Consider the following 22,848-nt stretch of genomic DNA (forward strand, 5'->3'; position numbering starts at 1 on the left):
TTTGAAATTTTTGTTGTTATTTGACTGTGCTTAATTCAGTGACGCTGTCTTCTACTGTCATATATTGTTAGCTAAATCGTACATTCTGTTTTCAATACTCAACAGCTTTGTATTCTATATATAATCTGACGGCAATCATTAAAATGAAAAGAGTCAACTGATATACACAGATGTGGCCAACTTCATGAAATATCAATGCTGTGAGAAGGTCCAGAGGCTTAAAATAGCAATTGTTACTGACAGAATTACTGACAATTACTGACAATTACTGACAATTACTGACTGTTACTGACTGTGACTTACAAACAGACAACTACTGGCTATTTGCCGTAACTAGCAAAAAGATGCCTACTAATACAGAAAGCGAAAAGTACTGATCTTATGACAAGAGTGTAGTTGCGTGAACTGTATGAGACTGTAGCTCGGAGCATACTATTACGTTTGGCAGCAACAACATTCTGCTTCTACAGCTAGTAAACAGCAAAAACACGAATCTCTATCGTACAATCAACAAGACTCGATACTTATTCATTCATATAATCAACTCCAGAATGTTGAATACTTCACTACCTCAAAATATATCGGGTTAGGGTAGAGCCGCATTTTAAGCGGCAATGTAAACAAACCTCCGGACAGTCAAAATATTCGCTTTAAATCACCAAAGTACGAGAATCAGACTGGACTCAAATAGTGGCAAATTTCCGTTTTATAAAAAGCCCATATCATTCTTTTTTTTTCCAGTACATTGCTTACTAAAAGTTAACTTCATGTCCTTCAAAAAATTTGCTTTTTTCTTCCGCAGTCTTTTTACTCGCAAGGTAAGACTTATATACTACTAAAACTACAGTTGCTAATCAAGGCAACCTAGAGTACTAAGGCTGCGAAAAAATCTCGTGCACAGAGAGACACCAAGTCTAAAGTAAGTAATAATTTGGCAACATGGAAATCCGAATGCTAACTGACATTAGTCGTTCTCTGGTAACTTTTTCCAACACATCTTTCGCATTAAAAAGAGGCCAAAACCGACGCAAGTTGTTTTTCGTGCGAACACTCGCCAACCGGTCCAGCACTCGGCCACCAACCGTTTCGGCCAGGTAAGTCACGAAAAGTACGGTATAGCGGACAGAACTAAAGACAGGCAGTCGCTGAGACGTACTTTTGGGTGCAAACGTGTTTCTGCTATGCCTGAGGTTGAACCACTTATTGACCCTGAACTTATTGCTGAACCCACTTCTGTTGCTCAGTCTGACTTTGTGCAATCCACCGAGGGCAAGATTCTTGCTATTGAATCCGCGATCTGGGCCAGATCTGACACCGACATGCCACCAATGACGCTTGCTAAACTTTACAACCCGTGTGACACCGAATTTGGCCTTTGCGACACTTACGATGAAGAGCTTAGTCCTACTGCTTGCGTCAAGACCGTTCAGACTGGCAAAGTCCGCGATCTCATCCATACTGTCACTGAGCGTCAGCTTGTTCCTGCCATCGTGCCCAGAGTCGAAGATATCTGCAGCGATGGAATTTATCCTGTTTGCATTTTTGCTGACGATTCTACTGTCTCTGTTGCTATTGATTCTGGACCCTCTGTACCTGTTTATACCACTCCGGCTTGTGCTTCTGTCAACCCACCTTCTGTTACTGAGCAGAGCACCACTGCTGTTCCTCTTCATATTTCTACTGCTGCGAGTTTTTTTGCTGAGAGTCTGAACTTTGACGACTACGACTCGCAAAACGACGAATCCAATGACGACAACAGTGCTGTTGTTGAACAGCCCTACTATGCCGACAAAAGCACGGTTTCCTTGGCGACAATTGCCAGCATGTTTGCTCCACCTGAGAGCGCCACGTCTTTACGCGCCTGCATTCTTGAACAGAAACAGCTCATGAATGATGATAACGTTTTTCCCAGGGTCATTTACAGTGACGAAGAGTCTACTATCGACTATTCTAGCCAGATCGACCTCAGTGCCATGTCGCTTGCCACCTTTTTTGTCACGGCCGAGCTTTTTTGCGCGGGTTCCGAGAAATCAAGCTCTGAGATTGAGCATTGCCCAGTGAACGAGGCCGAGTTCTCGTATTACCCTGATTTAAACGGGGTAGATCCACTCGCCAATCCTGGCGGCGAGGTCCTGGAATATGAAGCCGTCGCTTCTAGTGTCGATGACTGGCAAGATTCAGTGAATGAGACTGAATTCTCTTCTTGCCCTACTTCAAACGGGGTAGATCCGCTTGCCAATTCTGGCGACGAGATCCTGAAGAACGGAGTCCTAATAACCGAGACCGACTTCTCGTCTTGCCTTGACTCGAGCGAGGTAGATTCAATTGCTATTGCCAACAATGTCCTAGAGTATGAGGTCTCAGTGAACGAGATTAAGTTCTCGTCTCGCCCTACTTCAAACGGGGTAGGCCCGCTGGCGATTAATGACGAAATCCCAAACTGCGAAGCCGCCACTTCGAATGCGGATGAATGTCAAGATCCAGTGAACGGGACTAAGTTCCCGTCTTGCCCTACATCAAACAGGGTAGACCCGCTCACCACTGGTGGCGAGGTTCTGGACGTTCACGTTTACAAGGATGTTGTACCGGCACCAGACCCCAGCCTGACCATTGGTTTCATAACGTACGATGAAATTGAGCTTCTATTCGAAGCGCCTTACGATTTCACCAAGTGTTCTGAGAGCATCTTGAATTTTGACTTGCACACCGAGACAGAGAGGTCTGCGAATACGAGTGTTACGGGATCGAGAATCACTGGGTTGTTGAACACGTTTGGCAGGGGGACGAAGGGGTTTAAGTTTGGGCGGAGGTGAAGATGAGTGTATTTGTTACTGGCGTTGAAGGATTGGCAGGAGTCTTGAGATACCTTTTGATTGTTTTTTGTTAAAAGTTTTGTTTTAAATGCAAGCATTTTTCTAATTGTTGTGTAACTGTAAATGACAATTCGGTCATGGACATGTTTAAACTTGGGTGGACGGACAGGACCTCCGTGGGCTTATCAGATAAAGCAGAGACCCCCCTGATAATCCACAGAAACAGAACTCTAGGACGAGTATGATGCGAACAACAGACTACGTACTAAACACTCGCTGCTTATGCTCTTATTATAATCTTATTTTATTTATAAATTTTAGTGCAAAGTACGATAAACTGCGTAAGAGTAATTATTAAGCCGAGTAAGGTTTAGACATTACACTCAGACTAACCTAATTGTGTGACAGTGCTGCATAATCGCATACAAATATAGCGTACACTAAAGCACTAATGTGCATTAGCCCAGAGTCTATTTTATAGAGCGTCGTCACCCTTCAACACTCCACTTGACCGACATTCAATCTCACGTAGATTCGCGGACTTTAAACAGCTCAATAGGATATTCAAGGTCGGCAATTGAATTCACTCAAGCAAATGGTTTCTAGGAAACGTGTGCCCGAAGAAGGCCAGGTCAGGTTGAGGTACGTTATACTAGAGGTGATTGTCGTCACACGATGCTGATAGGGGCGGTGTTTGAAGCGGCTTTGATAATCTTCTCGTGTCACCGTCGAGTCCGTTCAGAGACGATCGCGACGTAGTGTCCGTGTCTGAGGACTCAGTGCAAGGCGGCGTTCGTTTGCGGTTCAACAATCTGAAATGGTGGAGCCGGCCGTCGGCCTACGCACTGCTTCCGGCATTCTTCTTAGGCACCGTGGCTCAGGGCGCGCTGATTGCGCCGGCGCTGAACTTGGTGCTGGAACTAGTGTGCAGAGCGAACTACGCCAGCGTGAATGCGACAGACGGAGAGGATTTCGATAGAGATTGCCAGACCGCGGAAATGCATGCCAAAGTGTCGCGGTTTATGATGATTGTCGCGCTTATCCAGGGAATACTGGCCGCGCTTGTCAGTCCAAAACTAGGCGCACTGTCAGATAGGATTGGGCGGAAACCAATCATCACAATGTCGTCTGTTGGTCCCCTTGTATGTGTTATTGTCGCAGATGTTGTTGGAACGGTATTGACATTTGTAGATCAGCGGAACTATTCTGCTAATTGCGGCCAAATCAAGTAGTCCACACGCATATCTCTGGTTTTTAGTGTCACCTGTACTAGACGGATTAAGTGGGTCAGCCACCACAATGATGTTGACGACGCACGCCTACGCAAGCGATTGCACGCCTCCTGCCCAGCGAGCCAAAGTGTTTGGCATGCTTCGGGCGTGTCTCTTCTGCGGCATCGCGTTAGGCCCTGCCCTTGGCGCTGTGTTTCTGCAATTGACCGACAATTTGTTATCTGTGTTCTACGTCGCGCTGGCCACGCAGCTGTTGATTATTGCGTTTTTTGCATGTGTACTGCCCGAGTCGCGGTCGCGTGAGAGCATCATTGACGCTCAGGACGCTCACAGGATCGATGCCGAGTTCGAGGCTGCCGGCACACACGACATGCGTTACTACGCGCGCAAAATGAATTTTTTAAAGCCGCTGCGCATGCTGTGGCCAAACGACGGTACACGGTATATTGTCAAGCGCAACATTCTCGTCCTGGCGTTGATTGAGACTGTGCTCATGGGCACCGGGTATGGCTCGGTGCTCACGATCTTACTCTACGCTGAGTTTACATTTCATTGGCGGTCAGAGGAGGCAGGGTACTTCATCTCTCTGGCGGGTGTGACCAGAGTTATGGCACTTGTGATTGCGTTGCCAATTATTTCACACTATCATGCGAAATATAGACCACATATCCAGCACGAAGTCGGCGCTACCAAAGCTGATGTCTTGTAAGTTCAACTACGGTTTGGTGGACGAATGCTAATCGTACACAGTCTTATTCGCGTCGGCGTTTTATGTGAAATGATGGCATTCGTATTAATGGGTCTATCACGCAACAGTCTGGAGTTTGCGGCCGCGTCCGCCGCCGGTGCGTTGGGAAGCATGAGCTCGCCTACAATTAACTCTGCGCTGACCAAACACGTTGCGAAAGAAAATACGGGCGCTTTACTGGGCTCACTCTCGCTCGTTCAAAGCATATCTACCATCATCACGCCGGTGATTTTTTCAAACATCTACGCGCTCACGGTCGGTTCTCACCCACGCACCATCTTCGTCGTCGTGTCGGCCATGCTCGGTGTCGCGTTCGTTCTGTCGCTCATGGTGAGAGAACACGTCGATGGCGGATTGTATGATTCTGGTGACGGCGTGGATGGAACTGACTCCCTGCGTGACAACCTGAACCCGCGCGACGACTACAGCGCGATGGAACTGGATTCCGAGGTCGAGACTGAATACGTGTGGCCCGCAAGCGGCGGCGGCGAAGATGAATAGACTTTGTTTTGCGATTCGTTATCATAGAGGTTTTTTCTGTTTATTTTTGAGTCTTTCATTTATTTTTTGTTTATATTTTACTTTTTCTGATTTCCAGATTGAGCTGGATTCAATTTGTAGGCGGACCGGGCCGCTTCACGGACCCACATCACTAGCCGCGAATGATGCGGCTCGATATCTAATCCATCTACCGAGGTAAATTATTCGAGCATTCCTCGGTATTTCTCGGTACTCGTTAGAAATAAAAAAATAATTTAATGGAAGAAGCGCGTAGTATAAGCATGATTTGATGAAGTTATAATTCATTAAAGGTTAACCGCTCTGAAAATGTTCTTTGCAACAGAACTTATCCAAAATCAAAAAAAAGAAAAGGCAAAAAACTAAACGACTCCCAAACAAGTTTTCGCAAACGTATCAAAAAGTAATAATATATAAAATAATAGTTATACGCCAAACCGAATCAAATACAAAAAAGGAGTGTGAATGTGAAAGCATAAAGCCGGACGGACGAAACCAATAAAATAATGAAACGGGCTGCAAGCTATATGTACATTTGGATGTGTAATAGTAAAACGAAACATGAGTAATGCCGTAGAGTTGAAGCGTGATGCGTGATTATGCTTTTTTTTCGTGTGCGTGCGGTAGTCACTCGTCACCTAGGTGCTTGTATCGCAAAGCAGCCCGTCTTGGAGCGTACACGCGTCTGACGATGATATACGACGTCAAACCGACGACGGTGGCAAGTAAGAAACCGAGGATGGTGATGGCAAGCCAGTGAACGCCCATGAACATGATCCACTCGGCGTCGTCCTCGTGCCAGGACGAACCATGTAAGTCGACAAAGTATGCAGAGTCTGCAGTAGGCGGCGGTAAGATCCAGACCTGTTCAGCGTCTGTGGTTGCCCACCGCTTGAACTGTTTCCAGATGACAGACACGAAGAGGGGGCCTGTTGAATACATGACAGTAATATACGGCACCCCCCAGTTGAAATTGTAATTTTTAAGCTGCAGCATCAAGTTCATATAGAACGGATGATGAGGAGTCGAGCCCATGACGCTGTTGGATACACCAGTAGGTTCAGCACGGCGGACCCAAGCAGGATAAGTCAAAAGAGGATCTAGTCTAACTTTGCAGCCCTCATCGAGATCGATATAAATTCCACCAAAATGTTCAAGCACAAAGTACCGAATCACGTCAGCTCTCATAATATTGAATGGATAGCTGTCAAAAGTTTCCAAAAACCAAGGGAATTCCTCTGCAATGAATTGTCGTGAAGATTCATCAGTCCATAACTGCAGTTATTTAGTATTGGCTTATTTCCGACACGTTAAGAATGTAAACATACCTTGTATTCAAAATCCGGATGTAGAGACAAGCAGCTTTCTTGAGCAGATTTCCACTGTTCAGGAACCGTATCATTTTTCCAAGTTTGATGAATGATTTTTGGCATTAGTTGAGGATTTGCAGTTTGGGCCATTCCAGTTGACTTATCGAATGTAACATTTTCGAAGTCTATTGTGTTATCTGTGACTGAATCAAACAATAGAGTGATGTAATTGAATGTAATTATGACTCCAACAACGACAATCAATCCCAAGATGAAGAGGGGAATAGCAAAAGGTCTTCTCATCCTTGCTCTTAAACGCATATAACAGTGGCGATAGAGCTATAGATAAGGGTCTTAATTTGTATGATTGATTGTTGACAACTGAGTGATGCCGTATCAAGTACTTGGTAATAAAAGGACTAATGGTACCTCCTTCTAGTATATAATAAAAATATCAAGTGTCAAAACAAGTCCTGAATTATATAGAACTGTCCAAGGCGAAAAAGCAGTATACAAATATCTCGCAGCGATTGCGATATGGAATTTTGGGTTCGGGGGTCCAGGCACCAACAACGCGTGCTTGGCTTTGAATAGCCATGTTTATTTACTCACTTACGCCATAAGCAGCACACGACATTTTTGCACGCAATATCTTGTGCTCCGCCACATTCTCCACGTGTTTTGCCGACTGATGGCAAAGTCTGACGTAAGCACTTACGTATGCATCTCAACAAGCCCTTACCCTATAAGATTTTCTCGGAGCAATCGTAACTTCCGCGGCTTCTTCTCAAACGCCGTCCGAACCATAATCGCCTATCCATCGCATTAATTTCTTTTTTTGGACGTTTGACAATGTTGCTTAGTAACTTTCATTGATTGATGGTGTGAAATTAAATATATACAATATCTGCAAAATAATATATGACCAAATACTCCCTTATGTAAATCCCCTCCCATGTGTATATACGCTATGTACAAGATGTGATGTGTGTTCACTTTCGTCGACCTCTCATCCGCCTTCAGCCGCCTTCAACCGCCCTCAACCGCCCTCAACCGCCTTCAACCGCCTTCAACCGCTGCCAGCCGTCGCTGGCCAGACCAAAACCTCGCAATTGCGAAAATAGAGTCATCAAGCAGCCACCGCCACTTTTTGGCAAAGTCCTCTGTTATTTCCCATGCCATTGGTTGTGCGGAATCCGTGCCCCAGACTCTGAAACCATCGTTCAATAAATCAGAACAGAATTCAACTTCGTCAAATGACTCCTTATGGATTTGTACTAGTAATGAATCTCGTAGAGCAGGGAATGGAAGTGCGTCAACGTATTGAATATGTGGAATAATTCCTTGTAATTCAGTAGGTTGTAATGATTCAGGGATCTCTGCCGTTTCGTCTGGCTTCATGGTGAACACCTGATGTTGAGGATAATCATGTGGAAGCGGCAGTCTAGTGATGTTTTCACACATCGCTTGTCCAACAGTATGACAAGACAGAACCATTTCTGGTGTAGTAGTAGTACTAGTCGCAGTACTCAACTGCTCCTGCCGTTGCAGATCATCATAATGCTGTCTTTGAATTTGCTGTGGAGTCGCAAGCGGGTTGGTTGATAAGAACAAGTCTGCATTCAATGGCAGAGGTGACAACGGCAAGTCTAGAAACGAGTCATTTAGCACAGGAGAGCATGATTCTGTTGAACATGGACTCGAACTCGTGCTTGAGAAAGTCTCCGAAGGACAGGTAGACGTGGTAGATTCTAGAGATGTGGTGGACGATAAATCAGCCAACATTTCTTGAAATATAGACTGATCCGGCGACTGGCTTTCACTCTGTTCACTTGACTGACTTGGTTCACTCGACATCGCAATAGTCGTACTTGACTTTTTCGTAGACTTCGCCATAGCCATCTCACGATCCTTAGCCAATCTACGCCGTCTTGCTCTTTGAGCTACTCTATTTTGTATTCGTCGACGCAAAAGAGGATCTGATATACCCATCCATTCTTTTCGTTCTTCAAATGTCATATCGTCGTGGTCACCACTGAACTTGGCCACCGTCATTTCAGCAATAGTTTTAAACAAGAAGATACCAGATATAATTATATTGAAGTAGAGATAGGAGAGAGAGAGAGAGAGAGAGAAAAATAGAGAAAGAGAGAGAAAATGACAGAAAGATAGGACAGAAGAGAAAACGGGAGGAAGCAGGAGGTATAAGTACTAATTCAATCAATGTACGGCTGAACAAGACGTTCACATAGCACACTAAGAGCTCAAGCTCTCACGGACAAAGAGAAACAAACCTTACTCACAAACCTTCAAACACACAAACTGATTACACATCCATACCTTTATTAATCATAATACTTTAAAAGTAACATTTAACGAGAAAGACTCGCTCGCTAAACGAGAGACTAGAACAAAAAATAGAATGCGGCCAAATATCTCGCATTCACCCACCACCGCCAGCCGTGCGGCGTGGAAATACGGACAAAATCGTACTTCCGAACTCCACAAGTCAAAACCTTCCTCGGATGGGGCTACCTATTCCCGGACCTCCGTCTCACTCTATAATTGCCCTAACCCTATTCAAATTCCATTCACTCGCTTTTAATAATTACTTAATCAAGAAATATTTAATTTTAATAATACTTTCGCCCGCATTTCCTGCTTAATCAGGTTAGCTTTGCGCCGCGGTCCAACGTTCGTCCGCGGCGCTTACGTATTTTCTCGCTCTTCTTTTAGTCTTATACGCTGAGTCATTGTCTTACTAACACGTCATCGATTTGATTGTTCATTGTGTTGCGTATCTAAACTATCCTAACTTATGCCTTTACCCAAATAAATCATATACACAAAATAGTACTACTAATAGTAGTACCATTCTATTATTATGCGTGAATTTCGTTCACTCCCCCTCCAAGCGGTGGGAACAAATCTCCTAGTCCATTCCCTGGTCCTCCAGGCCCTGATTTAGTGTCCTCGGATTTTAAGGTATTCGCCCAAACCTTATTTCCTTCTTCTCGGCTTAAACCCTTAAAACACTGATTAAACACGTCGTCAAAGTAAGTGCATGGAACCCCCTGAATCCCTTCCTTCAGGTTATCGGGCAAGGCCTCGTAGTCTGCCATGTTGGCCTTTGGAAACAAAACTGTTTTAGCCCCGTCTCGCCTGGCCGCAACAAACTTCTCGCGAAGTCCACCAATACGACGAATACGACCTGTCACTGTAATCTCGCCCGTCATTGCAATCGCAGCATCAATAGGCCTGTTCAGAGCAAGCGACAATAACGATGTCGAAATTGTCACACCCGCTGATGGCCCGTCCTTCGGTGTCGCACCTTCAGGACAATGAAGATGGATTCGTGCATGGTCGAAAAATCGGTTCTCGGGATATTGTGTTGCAACATACATCTTCGCAAACGTGTACGCAATCACTGTGGACTCCTTTAACACATCTCCAAGCATACCAGTCCGCTTAAAGCTCGCGGTCGATGACGTCTGCAAAGGTGACTCAAGCACACTCTCAATCATAAACACGTCACCACCCATCGCTGTCCACGCAAGTCCAGTCACGACCCCGACTGGTGGTTCACTCTCGTAAAGCTTATCGTGAACGTACACTGGTGGACCAACATAATTGGATACATTGTCCGGCGTGATGTGAACATGTACACTCTCTGGAACCGCGTACGGTTTCATTGACTCCGGTGCTTTCTCCTCCTTCTCTCCAGTCAAAGCTGAAACTTCAATAGGAGCTGGCTTAACAACCTCTTCATCGTCCTTCGCATCCTTAACAATGTCGAGCGCCGCCTTTCTGTAGACCTTATCGATCTGCTGCTTCAAATTTCGTACTCCGCTTTCAGCACAGTAACTGTTAATCAGTAAATCAACCGCCTCTGGTGTCAGTTCAACATCAGCGTCTTTCAATCCAGATTGTTCCCGTGCTTGAGGCGCAAGGTACTTCATCGCAATAGCCTTCTTCTCCTCAGCAATGTATCCAGACACTCGAATAACTTCCATTCGATCCAACAATGGCCGCGGAATCGTGTCCGTCATGTTCGCGGTACACACAAACAAAACTTTAGACAAGTCGACCGGAATATCCATGTAATGGTCCATGAAACTGTGATTCTGTTCTGGGTCCAAAAGTTCTAACAGTGCAGACGCAGGATCGCCCTGATGACCATGACCAATCTTGTCAACTTCGTCAATCAAAATCAACGGGTTCTCGGTCTGGCACTTCTTGAGTGATTGAATGATCCGACCCGGCAACGCTCCAACATACGTTCTGCGATGTCCCTTGATTTCAGCAACATCACTCAAACCACCGACACTGAATCGCTGGAACTGTCTGTTCAAAGCACGCGCAATGGACTTGCCAATTGAAGTCTTACCCACACCGGGCGGCCCGACAAAACATAGAATCTTGCCGTCAACATTACCCCTGAGCTTGCCAACTGCAATAAACTCAAGAATACGATCTTTGACATCCTTCAACCCGTAATGATCATCGTCCAAAACAGTCATGGCATGCTTGATCGAGTAATTCTCGCTCGATTGTCGTCCCCATGGTAGCTGGGTAATCCAGTCCAGGTAGTTTCGCGTGACATTGAACTCCGAAGCTGCAGGTTCAAGGTTCATCAACTTGCTAAGCTCTTCATCAAACACACGCTGAGCAACTTCAGGCAACTCAAGTTTCTCTGCTCGCTCCTTAAACTTCTCAACCAACTTATCCTTGCCGTCGGTCTCCAGTCCGAGCTCGCGCCTAATACCACGCATTTGTTCCATCAAGTAATACTCGCGCTGGCGTTTTTGGATCTTGTTCTCGACATCTTTGTTGATTTTTGACTGTAACTTCGCGTTCATCAGCTCCTTCTTAAGCAATACCAGCCCTTTCTGCAGACGCTCGCCGACGTCACGCGTGTCAATCAAGTCTTGCAGCTCTGAGCTCTCACCAGCCGAAACGGCCGCAGCAAAATCTGACAATCGAACCGGCTCCTCATACACATTACCAGACGAAAGCGACAATGTGAATGCAGTGATCTGGTCACGGAACAGTGGGTTCATGGTCGAGATTTCCTTCAACAAAGTGACAATTTCAGAAACAACGGCACTGATTGTAGGATCGGTCTTGTTGAATGTGTCGTCGGGTCGGTTGACAACATGAACCATTGTGACCTTGTTGCGTAGAAATGCCATAGGCGAATCTTGAGCAGTTTCGCCTAGTAAAGTTAGCATTAGTCTTACAGTCTAATAAATACCTACCCTCAGGAACAATGTCGAAAGAGGTTACCTCGGCCTCAGTAGCTGACTCTTCTTTAGCCGCAATGGGTTCAGCATTACCCACCTCAGCAATTTCGACACTTTCAATTTGAATTCTCCGGTGTGGGTACAACACAATCGTCAATCCTTCCTTCTGATTTGGATCTTTAATATCACTCTGTGGGAACACACTCGTGATTTGAGCCAAAACACCGTTATGATATATTTCGTCTTGTGCCATGATGGCCTCTGATTTGGGACTTGCTTCTTTATTCAAGAAAACACCAATGTAAGGCTGTCCACGTTTGACAAGTTCTTTGATTGCTTCAATATGCCGCGCATCATGGATCACGACAGCTTTATAGAACCCAGGAAACAGCGGTCGGGCAACGATAGGCAGCGCCATAAGTTCTGGGATCTCATCAGGGACTGCGTTCAAGACCTTTGAGTTTGTCTGTGTACCGCTGTTTGAATCCGAGCCTGATTTCTTTGATGAATCAGACGCGGCAGCTGACAATCTTGATTCTTTCGCAGCCTTGCCACTCTCGGAATCTCTTGACCGTGACGCCCGTGTTGGTGTTGATTCGTCGGACTTGGTCGTACCGTCCTTCGCGCTCTCTTTCGCATCTACATGCTTATCATCAGACTTGGATTTGGATGCTGACTTTTTGTCTGTAGTGGATGTCGTAGTAGACTCAGCCGACTCCGGCTTGTCTTCACTTAAATCCTCAGTCTCCTTCTTAGCCGGCGAATCTTTACCGTCTTTGTCATCGCCATCATCGGACTTTTTGCTTTCTCTCAGTAATGCGGTTTGTGAAAACGCGCGAACCGAAGGCGAGAACGCAATTGGTGTGACCGATCTTGGCCTGAGTCTGTTGGACAAAATCCTTGCTGCTGGCGATAACCGAAATGCTGGACGCGCACTTGCCAACATCACTGTCTTTGGTAATGATTTGATCATATTGTGCTGACCAGTATAGAACAGTGTAGATGATGAATATAGTACAGTTGTTGTAAATGTCAAAGTAATCGGAAGTGCGGCTTTGAGATAGATATTGCTTAGCCACTACCAGAGTAAATGTTGATATATGTGCAAAAGACAGTAGTTGATTTGAGACTTTATAAAGACTCGATCAAATCTTATATAAAATGATAGAATAAGTATGACAAAAGAGCCGTGTCCCACTCAAAAAGAGGTGTCGTGTGCGAGTTAGTTTTAGGCTCTGTTGAACCTTTCAAAAGCCCCCGGAACAAGGAAGAAGCACCGCGAGGGTTAGGGCTCAATATAGATGCTTCGTAAGCACAAGTCACATATAAGTCACTTTTGTGACACATACTGTTCACTTCTTGTGATTTAGATGAATTGGACGTAGTTAAACAGTAGCATGCGTGGGGACGTACTGTATAGAGCTGTTGGTTACTATTGATTGCTATACTTGGTGATGTTACTGTTGTCAGTGTTGTTACTGTTATTTACTAACTCGTCATTGTAAGACTGGGATTGTATACTGCCTGCAGTAGATTGGTATTTGATACTTCACTGTACTACAAACAGCGAAAACTACCAGCGCTGAAGGCTGTACTTCAGTATGATAGTATGAGTACTTATTTCTGTAGTCCGAGCATAAACCTCCAAAGTAGATCTGATTCCGCTTGGACAAAAATATATGATATGTTACGCGCAAATTGGTCTTGTCTTCTCTCAATATGATGAATGTAATCACAACTATCTCCTGTCAAAGACATCAAAATTGATTTAAAAAGTCGGATCGAGCGAAGAGGATATTACAGCTGACTTGGAATTCCAGGCGCTCATATTATATTAAAACATGTATTCGTAAATCTTTACTTCTCAGTGACGAAGACAGTTGATCCCATGTTCTCCTGAGTCACTGGTCCACCTTCCTTTGGCATGATGTCAAAGTCAAAAATGTCAGCCGGGATAGAGTAACTGATGCACGTGTTTGGGATGTCGACAATCGACGAGACATGAGTCTCAACCGGCGCCGCCGACAGAAGCAAGTACGCCTGCTCGCCAGTGTAGCCGAACTTCTTAAGGTACTCAATTGCGTTGAGCACAGCCTGTCGGAACGCGACCTTAGCGTCAAGGAAGTGCTGCTTACCGTCGTCGTCAACAGAGATACCCTGGAAGGTAAGGTATCTCGAAGGACCGTAGTGCGCTGTAACGTTTCCGGGGATGAAGACAGGGTTGTAAATCGACATGTCCTTCATTCCGTTTTTGATCAGTCCGAGCTTGAGTGTGATGATGCCGTGCATCTCAATCGCACCACAGAACGAAATCTCACCATCGCCCTCGGAGAAGTGAATATCACCGACCGAGAATCCAGCACCTTTGACGTAAACGGGAAGGTACGCTTTAGATCCACGACTCAAGTTTTTGATGTCAATGTTGCCACCGTGCTCACGCGGCGGGACGGTCCGGACACCTTCCTCTGCGATCTTCTTCGCCAACTCGGCGCTGACGGCCTGGCCCGAATACGCACCGTCAGGGTTCGGCAACGCAGCAACGGTGCGGGTCTCACCCATCGAGGCGTGCACCTCGGCAAGCTTGGCCTCACGAGTCTTCCAAATATTCATCATCTCATATGAAGGTAAAGTGCCAACGATACCAGGGTGGATAAAGCCAGGGAACTTGACGTGCGGGATATGACGCGAGCTGGCAAAGATGCCGTCAAAGTCCCAAATGGCTTTTTGCATGGTAGGGTACTTGTCTGCGAGGAAAGCGGAAGACTTGGAAGGGTCCATGATGGCGGTGTATCCCCATGGCTCGTCAGGGAACGGCTGGACATCAAGGATATCCATGACCAAGAGATCACCAGGCTGAATTCTCAGTATAATACTCCTCCAGAGTCACAATAACATACCTCTGCACCTTCGACCTCAATTGGTCCACTCAAACAATGAATGCCCATTGGGTTGACCTTGGCAATATCATCAGCATCATCAGTGTTGAAAACCTGGCCACCGGACGAGTCAAAGCACTCGACCTTGAATGCCTCACCAGGCTTAACACTGCACTAAAATTCTTGTTAAATTCGTAGTTCCAACTGCCAATTGGCCGTCAGTGCATACGTAGAATGGAATCTCCGGATGCCAGCGAGTGTGCAGACCAGGCTGAGTGTGGTACGGCTTCTTCAAGTCGACCGAGATCTTTGTAGGAATGGCTTCTATGTAGAAAGTCAGTATAATGTCAATTGAGTCAATACAACAACTCATTGCATATGAACGACCCGACATTTATCAGTCTAGATCCACCAGCAATGAGACGTCGCAGTCTACACGATATTAGGCAAATTACCGATTGGCATGGCTTCAATTGGTCTTAATTAACAACAAAACTTGCAATTGACTGTTGTGAATGAATGTTAACACGACGAATCTGCTTTTAAATTGGGTTATAGAATCGGAGAAGTGGAAACGAACCCGACTTTTTCAATGATTGTATAACAGTTTCCCGGGTCAGGCTTGACTAACTGATTCCATAGATAAGGCCTTATCTTGATCGTGTCAAAAAGTAAGCTGGGTCAGTCATATAATTAGTGCTGTTTGTGTCTTATGTTCTGACTCGGCATTCCTATCACCCCTGGGTCAGTAAGGTAAACGACTCATTTATTGGTCGTTCTGTAGTCGTGTATTGTATACAATTATTCCATAACTGTTGAAGCATTTCATATGTATACAGGGGTATTTTGTTTGCTATATGCGATTGACTGTCTCCATACTGTTTTCTTCACCACTCTTTGCGACGACTTTGATATTGTCTTCAATATACTGTACTTCCTTTTCTCCTCTGAACCGATTCTTCAATGCCTCAACATCTTCAGACGCCGGTTTGAACCGCCGGATGAACAATAGCGGCGCCTTGTTCAGATCTTTCCATGTCTCGTATTTTATGAATCCTGGTCTCAATTCTTTTGCGTCAGATATCAGAAGCAGGCCCATCACCCCGACGTAATCTCTAATTGAGAACTGCTTCAGCGACGGCATACGGTTACACACCGCGTCCGTGTACGCCCGCGACAGCTTGCCCAACGGTTCGGCCAGCGGCATGAAACATTGTGGCTCGTCCAGATTCTGCCACCGTCTAGGCGCATTCGACGGTATGTAAGAGCGTAGATCCAACGACGATGACATAATATGATCGGCGAGCCCGTCGCTTACAAACTGAGTTATAAACTCTTCCTCGCGGATCACATACGTATGATCGTATTTGCAGTGCTCAAAATACGGCAAGCCCAATGAGTCGTACATGTCGAACCTGATGTGAAGCTGTTCGAGGTGCGGAAATGTGATTTCACTCTTTGGTACGTACGGAGATGGCCCGTCTGGAATTTCGATTGGACCTAGCGTCGCGACCTCGAGCTCGTCGTCAAACCGAGTGTAAAGTTCTGGCAGCTCGCCAAATAGCTCTGGCGTGACGGGTCCTTGGTATTTAAAATATGTCAATTGATGCGCGACTTTGCGCAGAAGTCTGTTAAGCCGGTCACCTGTGCCGCCGGAATAGATTGGTGTTTCAAACACGTCGCGGCCGATATCGCCTTGAAGGTTGCGAAGCTGGCAACGCATGTCTATTTCGAGCGAAGTTAAAGACGGTGGCAATGTCTGTATGCATTTCAGTATTCCTACAGAGTCAGACTCCATAAACCCCAAACCCACAACAGCCATACGAGGATAAATTTCACGATATCGTGAATGAACTTTACTCGACCGCATGAACCCAAGTTTCAACTTGGTCAAATGCCCGACCGAATTCACAAACAAGCTCAATACTTCAGGGTCGTATTTTCTTCCGCGCATGACCGAGTCCGTCAGGTCGAGTTCGACCGGCGTGTGCTCAATACGTGCTAGTTTTCGTTTCCAGTTTGGAAAGTTGATGAATGTATCAAGCAGCTGGATGTTATTCACGTTCCGCTCCAAAGCCGGCACGAGCTTGATCTTCAACTCAGTCGACCGCTGCCCAAACAGTAGATTATTTGTCCGCCTGATTCGAGGCTCTGCAATCAGTGCAACCACGCCCCACGCCTTCACGGTCGCTGCCGTCAACGTGACCGTATCCTTCTTATCTCCCTTTTTCGGCAAGAAAGAGATCGTGATCTCTTTAACGTATGTCGCCAAAAACGGGTTCCGTTTGAAGATGACCTCAGTCGCGACTAAGTTTGAACCATTGAACCGGTCAAGTTCGGGCTCAGTCTCAATGCCAACCTTGATGGCTATTTTAGAGAACAGAACAGATTGAATTATTTCCCTCCACATTAAACAGACTCTTGCTAAGTATATATTTGGCCCTATCTTCTTCGCATCCCAACTAAGAGCGTCAGCATAGACTAGAATCATAGAATGAATTTCATAGGGCAATTTAGCAAACGCAGTCGACGTGACCGGAACAAATCCGTTCCTTCTTGACATTTGGTATCTTAAGCAGCTTCGGCATATAAAACCCCCATTTCCTATTGAGATTGGCTATCCAAATCAGTTCTAGATTATAGATCTATACACTGTTTATATCTCACTACTCAAAGTTTTCCCCAAAATCGCACAAATAATCAATCTTTCAATCTACGTTACATTTCACGTCCCCATAAAATACGGGCTAGGGTATTTTAAACTCTACGGACAACGCGTAAATCATTCAATAGCTTCCATAAATAACTCCGAGCCTGTTTAAACATTGGCCAAAACGCAATAATTGTAGAATCGCAAAAAAGAAATCCAAAACTCCCGAATCGTTTTGTTGCATAAAGAAAAAACCATATTTCCTCCACTCTCAACTGACCAGCTTTTCGGCCGCTTCTTTCAGTTGAAAAGCAATCCGGTCCAGTTCGGCCTGAGCAGCAGCTTTGTCGCCTCGTTCGAGAGCATCTCTGACGGCAGTAAACGTGTTGACTGAATTCATTTCTCCATCGTCGACAGTCGGCGGCCACATCATTGGTCCATATATAACGTGTTTAAACCAAGTCCGCCCTTTCAATCCGTCCTTGCCGAGTAAATGTTTATCGAAGTTAACCATTCTGGAGTTACGACTCCATCGGTGCCCAGTCAGCGATGACGATTCCACGTGTCCCATCTCCATCATGCTCTTCATCCAGTCATCGTTCCATTTGTCAATCGTCAGCGCACTTGTCATTAGTGCCGCTGAAGCTTGGTTTAAGTGAGATCGATCAAGTTTGACTTTGCCGGCGTACGCCGTCAAATCCGACATATACCGTACCAGACTGCGGGAATACGCAGAGAAATCGAACGGAATATTCATTTCTTCTGAATACCGAATAAGCAAAGCACCTACAATCTGGGTAAGTAGTTTATGATAAACATAAGGATGCCCATTTTTTGCCAGGTCTCGATGTCTGAATGCAACCTGTACAAACTTGCCAGGCTCAACCTCGACTTCGTTCGGGTCGCCATACAACAGAAGCCATTCCATGTTGTCAAAGCAGGATCGCATTGGATATCCGCCAGGCTGAGCAAACCCAATGTCAAGCGATGCAATTCCAGCATGGCTTTGAAATGGAATAGTATCCCGGTCTACACTGTCAGCATCTCTTTACCACTAAAAAGTGTTCACTTACCAGCCTCTAAAGCAGGTAGCGGCTTTCGTGCCCAAAGTTCACCCAGGGTCGCATTTCGGAACGGGTCATGAAGCCCATTCAAAATTGCAAACAAAGTCGACTCAAATACAGGATTGCCAGTGACTCTAAACTCAGACCCGCTGACGGCCTGGTCTAAGTTTATATAAGCCACGCCATCTTTTCTCAGTAAATCAAGATTTTCTTCAACCCACTCTGTTGATCCAACCAGATTCTGCTCGGTACCGTCCCATGAAGCGAAATATATCGACCTCATCGGACGCCACGCGTGACCTGTAATAATCTCACCAATGATGCGGGCGACTTCCAACAACACGGTCGTGCCTGACATCGCGTCCGAAGCACCGTAGCACCACGAATCGCGATGAGCTCCAAGTACGATCGCCTTTTCGCCTTGATCTTCACCTTCAATCTTAGCAATAATGTTCCAAATTGGCTGTTTTTCCTGCTCGATCGGCACGTTTCGAAGATTCGCACGCGGACCCTTGGATGATCCACTCCACCACTCTTCTATTCCGGTTGTGAACGAACCTTCCCATTTGGCGTCCACCTTGACACCGTATCCTTTCATGGCTGATAAAAAATGCTGGGCATCGTCCCACGACTACACTTGGTCAGAATTTGTCAAATATCGTAGCACTTCACACTCACAATAGGCAGACTTGGAATATTCACAAGAGCTGGGGATTTGGCTTTCGTAAGTTTCTGAGCATCAGGCAGCGATGCCCATCCTTGACTAAGCGGATCACCAGGGGCCACGTTTCTAAGCGCAGCCGAACCGCGCTGAACACCACCTTCGGGTACCGCGGTCCCGTTCGGAAACGAGATTGCATCTTTGCTTGGCTTATCGCGAAATATCGCAACCGCAGCAGCACCATTCATCTCTGCAGCCTTGATTTTTAACGATTCGTGCAGATGGCCGTACCTGCAAATAACAATTGCACCTTTGACCTCAATCCCTAATCTTTTCAAAGTAGCAAAGTCTTTCTTTGTACCGTAATTTGCATAAATCAGATGTCCTGTGGCATTTCCTTTTGCAGAAAAGCCATGTATTGGGAACGGTTGCTGTGCACGTTTCCCTTCTTCAGCTTCGCCTTCGCGTAATAATGCTTCGTAAATGACTTCGTATGTGTCTCTTTTCGCACCATTTGATAGTAACGCGAACCTCTGCGCGCTTGGATCTGGAAAAGTCAAAAAAACGTCATACTCTTTTGTCTCAATCTCATCAAAGGCACCGATATCACGAAACGCCTTGGCCATGTATTCTGCCATGGCGATGTCTCCTGCTGTACCTGCCATATGCGGTAACGCTGTGAGTTCTTGCAATCGTGAAGATATCTGTTCTGCATTGACTGATTGGTAAAAGTAGTGCTGCAAAGCTTCAATGTTGTAATGTTCAGTTGGCCATGAATTGCGACTACGTGGCCGCCCAAAAGGGACCAGATCCGAGGCAATGATGAGCCACATGCCCATTGAAAGTAAGAACACGATACTGAGTCGTTTGATCACAAACGGATTACCGTACGACTCCAGTTTACGGTTGACTGCACTCCAGAACGCGGAATGAGCTGTGTCGTACCGTGACGCGACCGCATCGTATCCGCGGCCAATGAACTCAAACCTTTGAGAGACTCCTTCAAAAACGTTGATGTGAGACGTCATTCTGCTGAGTGTCGTAAACTGCGACTTTATCTTTGTCGCGATCCTTGACGGGATACTCGGACGCAGTATGGCGCTTGGCGGTGGTTCGATGATTTCCATCTGAAGCATTTCACGACGAAGTTCAGATGAATCTGCCGACGATCTCGGAGTCGAAAGTGAAACAGAGTCCGCATCGTCAATTTGCATGGTGTCATCGCGAACTAGTCCTCGAGGTAAAAATTGCTGACGCTCTGCCGGGGTCGAGTGTATGCCATCCCGTGACGAGGTTGCGGATGATGACGACGACGGACCAGGCTCGATATCTCCTTGTTCGTCTGAGTCTTCATACGGAGGAGGAACTGAGTATAAATACAGCTTCGACTTTTCACGGTCGGACATGCTTTAGTTGTTGTGGCGAAGTATGGTTTGTTGGCGTGAAGAGTTAAATCTTTGAACAATTAGTCAACTCTAAGCGATGTCATTCGGTTGGCAGTCAAACAGTAAAAAACCAAGAGGTTCCTATCAATTAAATCTGTAACAAAACAAATGGAATAAAGACTGTAAAAAAGCTGCTCGAAATTGGACGATATACGGTGGAAAATGGAACTCCGGGTTTTTGATGCGGCCTCAAGCATTTTAATTATCTTAACCCTGAATAACCCTGAGGTTTTTATCTATGAGCGCAATTATACAAATTAACTGAACTAAATCACGCTGTTTTCATGCTGAAATTCTGTTCAATTAAACTGTCACTAATATAGATACAAATAAATTACAATTAAACTCCTCTTTCTGCCTGTACTGTACAAAAAAAGCTGGTCATTTCAAATTTTTTACGCAGAATACACAGATCTGCTCATCGTGGTATTGCTCCAATGATGAGTGAATGTCGGCATGGAACTCGAACGAGTCCAGTACGGTGTCGGCGTCACACTCGGAACTGAGATCATCGTTGTCGCGGCTGTTGATGCCGCTTCCCATGAAGATGATGCGGCTCGCGATGGGTAGATTGTCTCGTATAATGTCTTGTACGACGTGATTCCGTCTGAGATTATGACGGTCCGGTCAACAATGACAGTGTACGCCTCGCCGGGCGCGGTGTATGTTGAAGTCGCGTCAAATGATGGTGCAGTAATCGTGAGAGGCTCGCCGGCATATGATGATTCAGTCACAGTGATCGTCAATGGTGACGATGAGGGACCGTGTTCTGTTATTGTGACCGTGACTGGCTTTGCTGACGTGCTGGTTGTTTTTGAAGACACTGAAGTGCTGGCGGCGTTTGAATCTGTGGAAGAGCTGTTAGTCTTCGAGGTTGTTGAAGGGCTGGTGGTTTTTGAAGATGCGGGAAGCGAGACCGTGAGAGGTGATAGCGATAATGATGGGAACGCGCCTTCGTCGTCTAAAGATGCGGTTTCTACCACAATCACTGTTGTCGGAGTCGCGTAAGCGTACTGTGTCACTACAACAGTCGTAGTGATGTCTTCGCTACTAGTTGTTGCGTTCGACGACGTCGCAACGGTGGGAATGGTCACGTATTTAGTCACAGTCGTGCTTTCCGAGCTAGACTTAGCACTACTTTCGACCGTTACTGTCTCTACTGGAGCAGTGACTGTGACAATAGCAGAAACGGTCTCAACGGTACTGGTCGACGTCGCGGCTATTGTTCGTTCGATGGTAGCGGTCGCAGTCGGGGTCACGGTTAACAAATGCGTCAACGTCAGTACGCTATATTCTGTCGCGTAAGCGGACGCGTCGAGCGTCATGGTGACTGTCTCTGGGTCTTGCGTGATTGTCATCATACTCACCGGGTCTTGCGACAAGGTCACGAACTTTGTCACGGTCAGGCTCTGCAAGTCGGAGTACAACGACGTCAGAAGCACCGTTTCCGTAACCGTTTTTCCAGCCTCTGTGACTGTTATCACTGTCCCCGAGTCGACTGCAGAAGTTGTTGGCGCAATAGGCTGCACCGGGTCCGGCGTGACGGTCACGTACTCGACTACAGTGGAAGTGGCAAACTCGCGCGCGACGTCGGTCAGACTGACGGTCTCAGTAATTGTGCTGGGATCTTGCGTAATCGTGAATGTTGTGAGCGCGTCTGCTGAAACATAATCCGGCGTGACCGTCACGAACTGGACCACGGTGCTGGTTGCGTAGTCTGTGTACATCGCAGTCACGTTAACAGTCTCGGTCACCGTGTTTTGTCCCGTCACCGTAAACGTGGACGTTTCTGCTACCGAACACGACGGTTCTGCTGCTGCATAGCCGTTAGCGCATACCCTTCATCTCTAAAACGCGACATACAAAACCCGGGCGCAGTTTCGGTAAAGTACGTGACCTCGGTAACCGTCACGGTCTGGCCGGCAATCCCAGATGATCCACCATCAACATCGACAATAGGATACGACGGTGCAGGCGCGGCCGCCGCGATCGCGAGTGCCGCGAGAAGTACTTCAAGAGCGCGTAATAGCTGGACCATTGTTTTATTTTGTGGTTCGAATGAAATTTAGACAGCAGTGCGGAACTAAGCAGAGTGGTCTCCGCGCGAGGACGGGAACTACTTGTCTTTTTAACCACTAGTGCCCATCATGATCTGCTGATCTGAGATGCCTTTGCAAACAATATCGGTACAATTCAGGGTCCAATTCCGTGGATCAATTTGGGCGTGCGGCTGGGAAGTTACCTAACTTAGCTACGTTCAGGGGTAGATGTCACCCAATTAGGCAAG

At 46.2% G+C, this 22,848-nt stretch overlaps 9 protein-coding genes across 9 annotated transcripts; 2 read left to right on the forward strand and 7 right to left on the reverse strand.

Annotated features, from left to right (window-relative positions):
* Positions 1-665: 665 nt before the first annotated feature.
* Positions 666-2,919, forward strand: V1512DRAFT_262459 (uncharacterized protein). The gene is made up of 4 exons (XM_066916286.1): positions 666-818; positions 869-919; positions 969-1,094; positions 1,143-2,919. The coding sequence occupies exons 1-4, from the start codon at positions 768-770 to the stop codon at positions 2,811-2,813; spliced, it is 1,899 nt and encodes a 632-aa protein (XP_066771559.1). The 5' UTR covers positions 666-767; the 3' UTR covers positions 2,814-2,919.
* Positions 2,920-3,285: 366 nt separating this feature from the next.
* V1512DRAFT_238283 (major facilitator superfamily domain-containing protein) lies at positions 3,286-5,557 on the forward strand. The gene is made up of 4 exons (XM_066914171.1): positions 3,286-3,455; positions 3,514-3,955; positions 4,005-4,750; positions 4,796-5,557. The coding sequence occupies exons 1-4, from the start codon at positions 3,409-3,411 to the stop codon at positions 5,292-5,294; spliced, it is 1,734 nt and encodes a 577-aa protein (XP_066771560.1). The 5' UTR covers positions 3,286-3,408; the 3' UTR covers positions 5,295-5,557.
* Positions 5,558-5,716: 159 nt separating this feature from the next.
* V1512DRAFT_154536 (nucleotide-diphospho-sugar transferase) lies at positions 5,717-7,285 on the reverse strand. The gene is made up of 2 exons (XM_066913052.1): positions 6,641-7,285; positions 5,717-6,587 (listed from the first exon to the last, which is right to left on the reverse strand). The coding sequence occupies exons 1-2, from the start codon at positions 6,941-6,943 to the stop codon at positions 5,940-5,942; spliced, it is 951 nt and encodes a 316-aa protein (XP_066771561.1). The 5' UTR covers positions 6,944-7,285; the 3' UTR covers positions 5,717-5,939.
* Positions 7,286-7,528: 243 nt separating this feature from the next.
* V1512DRAFT_262467 (uncharacterized protein) lies at positions 7,529-9,019 on the reverse strand. Its single transcript, XM_066916287.1, has one exon. The coding sequence runs from the start codon at positions 8,675-8,677 to the stop codon at positions 7,682-7,684; it is 996 nt and encodes a 331-aa protein (XP_066771562.1). The 5' UTR covers positions 8,678-9,019; the 3' UTR covers positions 7,529-7,681.
* A 356-nt stretch (positions 9,020-9,375) lies between these two features.
* On the reverse strand, positions 9,376-13,098 carry V1512DRAFT_262470 (Lon protease C-terminal proteolytic domain-containing protein). The gene is made up of 2 exons (XM_066916288.1): positions 11,881-13,098; positions 9,376-11,837 (listed from the first exon to the last, which is right to left on the reverse strand). Exons 1-2 carry the CDS (start codon positions 12,836-12,838, stop codon positions 9,505-9,507), a joined length of 3,291 nt encoding a protein of 1,096 aa, XP_066771563.1. The 5' UTR covers positions 12,839-13,098; the 3' UTR covers positions 9,376-9,504.
* Positions 13,099-13,334: 236 nt separating this feature from the next.
* V1512DRAFT_262472 (Acetamidase/Formamidase) lies at positions 13,335-15,287 on the reverse strand. The gene is made up of 4 exons (XM_066916289.1): positions 15,197-15,287; positions 14,971-15,065; positions 14,763-14,915; positions 13,335-14,718 (listed from the first exon to the last, which is right to left on the reverse strand). Exons 1-4 carry the CDS (start codon positions 15,204-15,206, stop codon positions 13,723-13,725), a joined length of 1,254 nt encoding a protein of 417 aa, XP_066771564.1. The 5' UTR covers positions 15,207-15,287; the 3' UTR covers positions 13,335-13,722.
* V1512DRAFT_262474 (uncharacterized protein) lies at positions 15,288-17,507 on the reverse strand. Its single transcript, XM_066916290.1, has 2 exons — positions 16,566-17,507; positions 15,288-16,520 (listed from the first exon to the last, which is right to left on the reverse strand). The coding sequence occupies exons 1-2, from the start codon at positions 17,302-17,304 to the stop codon at positions 15,595-15,597; spliced, it is 1,665 nt and encodes a 554-aa protein (XP_066771565.1). The 5' UTR covers positions 17,305-17,507; the 3' UTR covers positions 15,288-15,594.
* On the reverse strand, positions 17,508-20,726 carry V1512DRAFT_291096 (uncharacterized protein). The gene is made up of 3 exons (XM_066918245.1): positions 19,134-20,726; positions 18,465-19,086; positions 17,508-18,420 (listed from the first exon to the last, which is right to left on the reverse strand). The coding sequence occupies exons 1-3, from the start codon at positions 20,520-20,522 to the stop codon at positions 17,663-17,665; spliced, it is 2,769 nt and encodes a 922-aa protein (XP_066771566.1). The 5' UTR covers positions 20,523-20,726; the 3' UTR covers positions 17,508-17,662.
* Positions 20,727-20,840: 114 nt separating this feature from the next.
* On the reverse strand, positions 20,841-22,657 carry V1512DRAFT_262479 (uncharacterized protein). The gene is made up of 2 exons (XM_066916291.1): positions 22,425-22,657; positions 20,841-22,377 (listed from the first exon to the last, which is right to left on the reverse strand). The coding sequence occupies exons 1-2, from the start codon at positions 22,597-22,599 to the stop codon at positions 20,957-20,959; spliced, it is 1,596 nt and encodes a 531-aa protein (XP_066771567.1). The 5' UTR covers positions 22,600-22,657; the 3' UTR covers positions 20,841-20,956.
* Between the last annotated feature and the right edge of the window lie 191 nt (positions 22,658-22,848).

Source organism: Lipomyces arxii (genome assembly GCF_038497795.1).
Source record: "Lipomyces arxii strain Phaff 12-163 unplaced genomic scaffold V1512scaffold_7, whole genome shotgun sequence".
Classification (NCBI taxonomy): domain Eukaryota; kingdom Fungi; phylum Ascomycota; class Lipomycetes; order Lipomycetales; family Lipomycetaceae; genus Lipomyces; species Lipomyces arxii.

What these genes read in the sequence shown, in the direction of transcription:
- V1512DRAFT_262459 (XM_066916286.1), top strand. Translation starts at nt 768, where the DNA reads ATGTCCTTCAAAAAATTTGCTTTTTTCTTCCGCAGTCTTTTTACTCGC. An exon ending in GCAGTCTTTTTACTCGCAAG is followed by an intron (nt 819 to 868) that starts GTAAGACTTATA and finishes AAGGCAACCTAG; the next exon opens with AGTACTAAGGCTGCGAAAAA. An exon ending in CCACCAACCGTTTCGGCCAG is followed by an intron (nt 1,095 to 1,142) that starts GTAAGTCACGAA and finishes AAAGACAGGCAG; the next exon opens with TCGCTGAGACGTACTTTTGG.
- V1512DRAFT_238283 (XM_066914171.1), top strand. Translation starts at nt 3,409, where the DNA reads ATGGTTTCTAGGAAACGTGTGCCCGAAGAAGGCCAGGTCAGGTTGAG. An exon ending in TGTCGTCTGTTGGTCCCCTT is followed by an intron (nt 3,956 to 4,004) that starts GTATGTGTTATT and finishes TGACATTTGTAG; the next exon opens with ATCAGCGGAACTATTCTGCT. An exon ending in GCTACCAAAGCTGATGTCTT is followed by an intron (nt 4,751 to 4,795) that starts GTAAGTTCAACT and finishes AATCGTACACAG; the next exon opens with TCTTATTCGCGTCGGCGTTT.
- V1512DRAFT_154536 (XM_066913052.1), bottom strand. Translation starts at nt 6,943, where the DNA reads ATGCGTTTAAGAGCAAGGATGAGAAGACCTTTTGCTATTCCCCTCTTC. An exon ending in ATCCGGATTTTGAATACAAG is followed by an intron (nt 6,588 to 6,640) that starts GTATGTTTACAT and finishes AAATAACTGCAG; the next exon opens with TTATGGACTGATGAATCTTC.
- V1512DRAFT_262467 (XM_066916287.1), bottom strand. Translation starts at nt 8,677, where the DNA reads ATGACGGTGGCCAAGTTCAGTGGTGACCACGACGATATGACATTTGAA.
- V1512DRAFT_262470 (XM_066916288.1), bottom strand. Translation starts at nt 12,838, where the DNA reads ATGATCAAATCATTACCAAAGACAGTGATGTTGGCAAGTGCGCGTCCA. An exon ending in TTTCGACATTGTTCCTGAGG is followed by an intron (nt 11,838 to 11,880) that starts GTAGGTATTTAT and finishes TAACTTTACTAG; the next exon opens with GCGAAACTGCTCAAGATTCG.
- V1512DRAFT_262472 (XM_066916289.1), bottom strand. An exon ending in ATCCGGAGATTCCATTCTAC is followed by an intron (nt 14,916 to 14,970) that starts GTATGCACTGAC and finishes CAAGAATTTTAG; the next exon opens with TGCAGTGTTAAGCCTGGTGA. An exon ending in TTGAGGTCGAAGGTGCAGAG is followed by an intron (nt 14,719 to 14,762) that starts GTATGTTATTGT and finishes CTGAGAATTCAG; the next exon opens with CCTGGTGATCTCTTGGTCAT.
- V1512DRAFT_262474 (XM_066916290.1), bottom strand. Translation starts at nt 17,304, where the DNA reads ATGTCAAGAAGGAACGGATTTGTTCCGGTCACGTCGACTGCGTTTGCT. An exon ending in ATATCGTGAAATTTATCCTC is followed by an intron (nt 16,521 to 16,565) that starts GTATGGCTGTTG and finishes CTGACTCTGTAG; the next exon opens with GAATACTGAAATGCATACAG.
- V1512DRAFT_291096 (XM_066918245.1), bottom strand. Translation starts at nt 20,522, where the DNA reads ATGTCCGACCGTGAAAAGTCGAAGCTGTATTTATACTCAGTTCCTCCT. An exon ending in ATATTCCAAGTCTGCCTATT is followed by an intron (nt 19,087 to 19,133) that starts GTGAGTGTGAAG and finishes GACCAAGTGTAG; the next exon opens with TCGTGGGACGATGCCCAGCA. An exon ending in GCTACCTGCTTTAGAGGCTG is followed by an intron (nt 18,421 to 18,464) that starts GTAAGTGAACAC and finishes CTGACAGTGTAG; the next exon opens with ACCGGGATACTATTCCATTT.
- V1512DRAFT_262479 (XM_066916291.1), bottom strand. Translation starts at nt 22,599, where the DNA reads ATGGTCCAGCTATTACGCGCTCTTGAAGTACTTCTCGCGGCACTCGCG. An exon ending in CGAAACTGCGCCCGGGTTTT is followed by an intron (nt 22,378 to 22,424) that starts GTATGTCGCGTT and finishes ACGGCTATGCAG; the next exon opens with CAGCAGAACCGTCGTGTTCG.